Raw genomic sequence first — 2,500 nt, forward strand, 5'->3', positions numbered from 1 at the left:
GGAAGGAGTGACCGATGCCGCAGGATCGGACAAAAGCACTTGGCTTGTGTCTGGGGGTGGAAGGGCACAGATGAAGCTATGGAAAGTCACCCCCAATGGCATTTCACAGAGGGGCCCAAGTGGAACAGACATTGAGCTCCATGGGGAAAATGAAAACTCTGAAAATAACAAGAGCAGAGAAGAGATGCCAAATGTCAGCTGCAGGGAAGTCACATCCCACATGATTCGCACGGGGACTAACAAAACCTGGAAGAGCCAGGAACTGACCTTTGACCCTGAAACGCGTTACATGGATGCCACTGCTTTCTGGATCACCGATCAGCTAGCAGTGATTGTCTTAGCATCATCTGATGGTGTTCTAAGGTAGGAATCTTATTGAGTTACTGTTTGATAATAAGTTGATTGTTGATCGATTATCTTCTTTTGTCTTTATAATTTATTTTTTTTGTTAATGAAAAAAATACAATTGGTATGTTTGCTATAAAGTGGAATGATTAATTTTATTTTATAGATCAGAATTTTTTTTTATGCAGATGATGTGTTATATAATACTAACAATTTTGTTATTGATGGATTTCTTATGATGTATCACTGTCATTTTTTCCATCAATTTCCTTAATATGATTCATGTCCTCCCCAGCTATTGGAACCAATATTGTCACTATAAATTGTTTCTATGTACTAAACCTACTATGAGTGTACCCTAGACATCACAAGCAATCCATTGCTACCAAATTGTGAGTGTTGGCAATGTATTCCTTATCCGACTAAATACCAAGAACTTGCCTTTTATTATGTGTCAACTCACACAACCCTGACCCGGCACCTAACAGGCTCTTCACTCAACAGGGTCTTTGGGTTCAGTCGATGCACGGAGAAAGTGACGCTCTTGTGTTCCCGAGCATGTGACCACTGTCTCCTGAAGGTGGTCCGAGTGCCAATCCAGACACGGCACATCCTTGCCTCTGCTGGCACTGATGGAAGGGTTGTGTTCTGGGATATGAAGGTAGTATGTTTGTAGAATCTGGGTAACTCTTATACCCATAAAGTTATAATGTAATAAAGTTACCTTACAAAAGCCAGCTAGTGGAATTTATAGTAGATATGAAATGCTAGAGTTAGGAAAGTATATCTATATTTAAAGTTGTTATTTATTATTCTGTGAAAATTAGGTAATTGAAATTATGCTAAATTTATTCGAAAATAAGATTGCTAGAGTTTCTCTGATTACTCTACTGAAGTTAAACCTTCCACGAGTTGTGTAAATATTAATTAGTTTAACTTTGCTAATATATCATATATAGATTCATATTTCATTATTATTATCATGTTAAGGTTTAGTAATATATTTTCCTCATTTTTTTTCTATTCTATAGTGTCTGTGACCAATGACTTAACAAGTAAATTTCCTTCATTTTTTTTTATGGCTGATTCTTTGTGAATCTCATTAATTCACAAATATTGATCTTCCTTATTACTATTTGACCTCATTTTTCATTCTACCTTATTAATTTTAGTATCATGAAATTTACTTTTGTACTTTATGGCTGCTATTTTTTCTTTTCTATTTTTATTTTATTTTTGCATGCTATATAGACTATTCCAATAAATAAAAATAAGTCCTCATTTTCATATAAATATTAAGTTGTACTATATATGTATTATATATTTGACTTCCTTATTTCTTCCCAGGACATAGTAAACTGGCTATGCACACCTGATGTTGCAGTCGACAATCCACCCCCTTTGCTGGAGCTGCATCAACTAGCTTCCATCCATAGTCATCAATCTGGTGTCAACAGTTTATCCATCAAATACTGCCACCAGCCAACAGACAGAGAGAGTCACAAGAGCAATTTAAATCTGACAACAGGAGGGGATGATAACAAGCTGTCTGTGTGGGACGTAATGGTGGACACTTCAGAAGAAGGCTTCACGAAAATTACTTCCAAGTTCCTCTGCAGTGCGATAGGACACAGTTCACAGATTACTGGTAGGTTAATTTTACTTGGTCCTGAAGGAGTGATGAATATAATGCTATTGTATATTTTGATGGTATCCAATTTATTTACTTATTCATTTATATAATAACAACCATTACTGAATAATAAACTTTCCTTCTCAAAGGCCTGGAGTGGGTATCATCGAAACAGCTAGTCAGCACGTCAGTTGACCAGAGAGTTATCGTGTGGGAGCTTTGCCGCACCCAACTGGTTCAACGTCAGACGGAGATGAGCGTAGTCGACCTAGAAGGTGCAACTTCAGCGTATCTTAGACCAATTTGTTCAGTTTATACTGGGGTACCCGATGTTAAAGGTTTGACTTTAATTCCTCTGAGTGAGACCAGTTCCAACAGAAATGATTCTGAAACGGATTTCCTTCAGAGAATATTTGTCTATGGTGTCGGATTACAGGTTTATGACTTGGATACTTCTGTTGGAAAATTATGATTCTTTATATTTCTAAATGACAAATAAAATTAAACAAACATCAAAAGGTC

The 2,500-nt window shown here is 36.5% G+C and overlaps 1 protein-coding gene across 1 annotated transcript in view; it reads left to right on the top strand.

Moving 5' to 3' along the window:
• LOC122263185 (tRNA (34-2'-O)-methyltransferase regulator WDR6) overlaps positions 1 to 2,496 on the top strand; it is a 14,108-nt gene extending 11,612 nt beyond the window's left edge. The window contains exons 9-12 of the mRNA XM_043031544.2: positions 1 to 363; positions 850 to 1,006; positions 1,693 to 1,993; positions 2,128 to 2,496. The exon at positions 1 to 363 is cut by the window's left edge and continues 191 nt beyond it. Of these exons, the coding sequence (XP_042887478.2) occupies positions 1 to 363; positions 850 to 1,006; positions 1,693 to 1,993; positions 2,128 to 2,450 (1,144 nt within the window). The 3' untranslated portion in view covers positions 2,451 to 2,496. The remainder of the gene's footprint in view (positions 364 to 849; positions 1,007 to 1,692; positions 1,994 to 2,127) is intronic.
• Positions 2,497 to 2,500: the final 4 nt, after the last annotated feature.

Source organism: Penaeus japonicus, unplaced genomic scaffold (genome assembly GCF_977035675.1).
Source record: "Penaeus japonicus unplaced genomic scaffold, GWHDUDI00000001_assembly GWHDUDI00000009, whole genome shotgun sequence".
Lineage (NCBI taxonomy): Eukaryota > Metazoa > Arthropoda > Malacostraca > Decapoda > Penaeidae > Penaeus > Penaeus japonicus.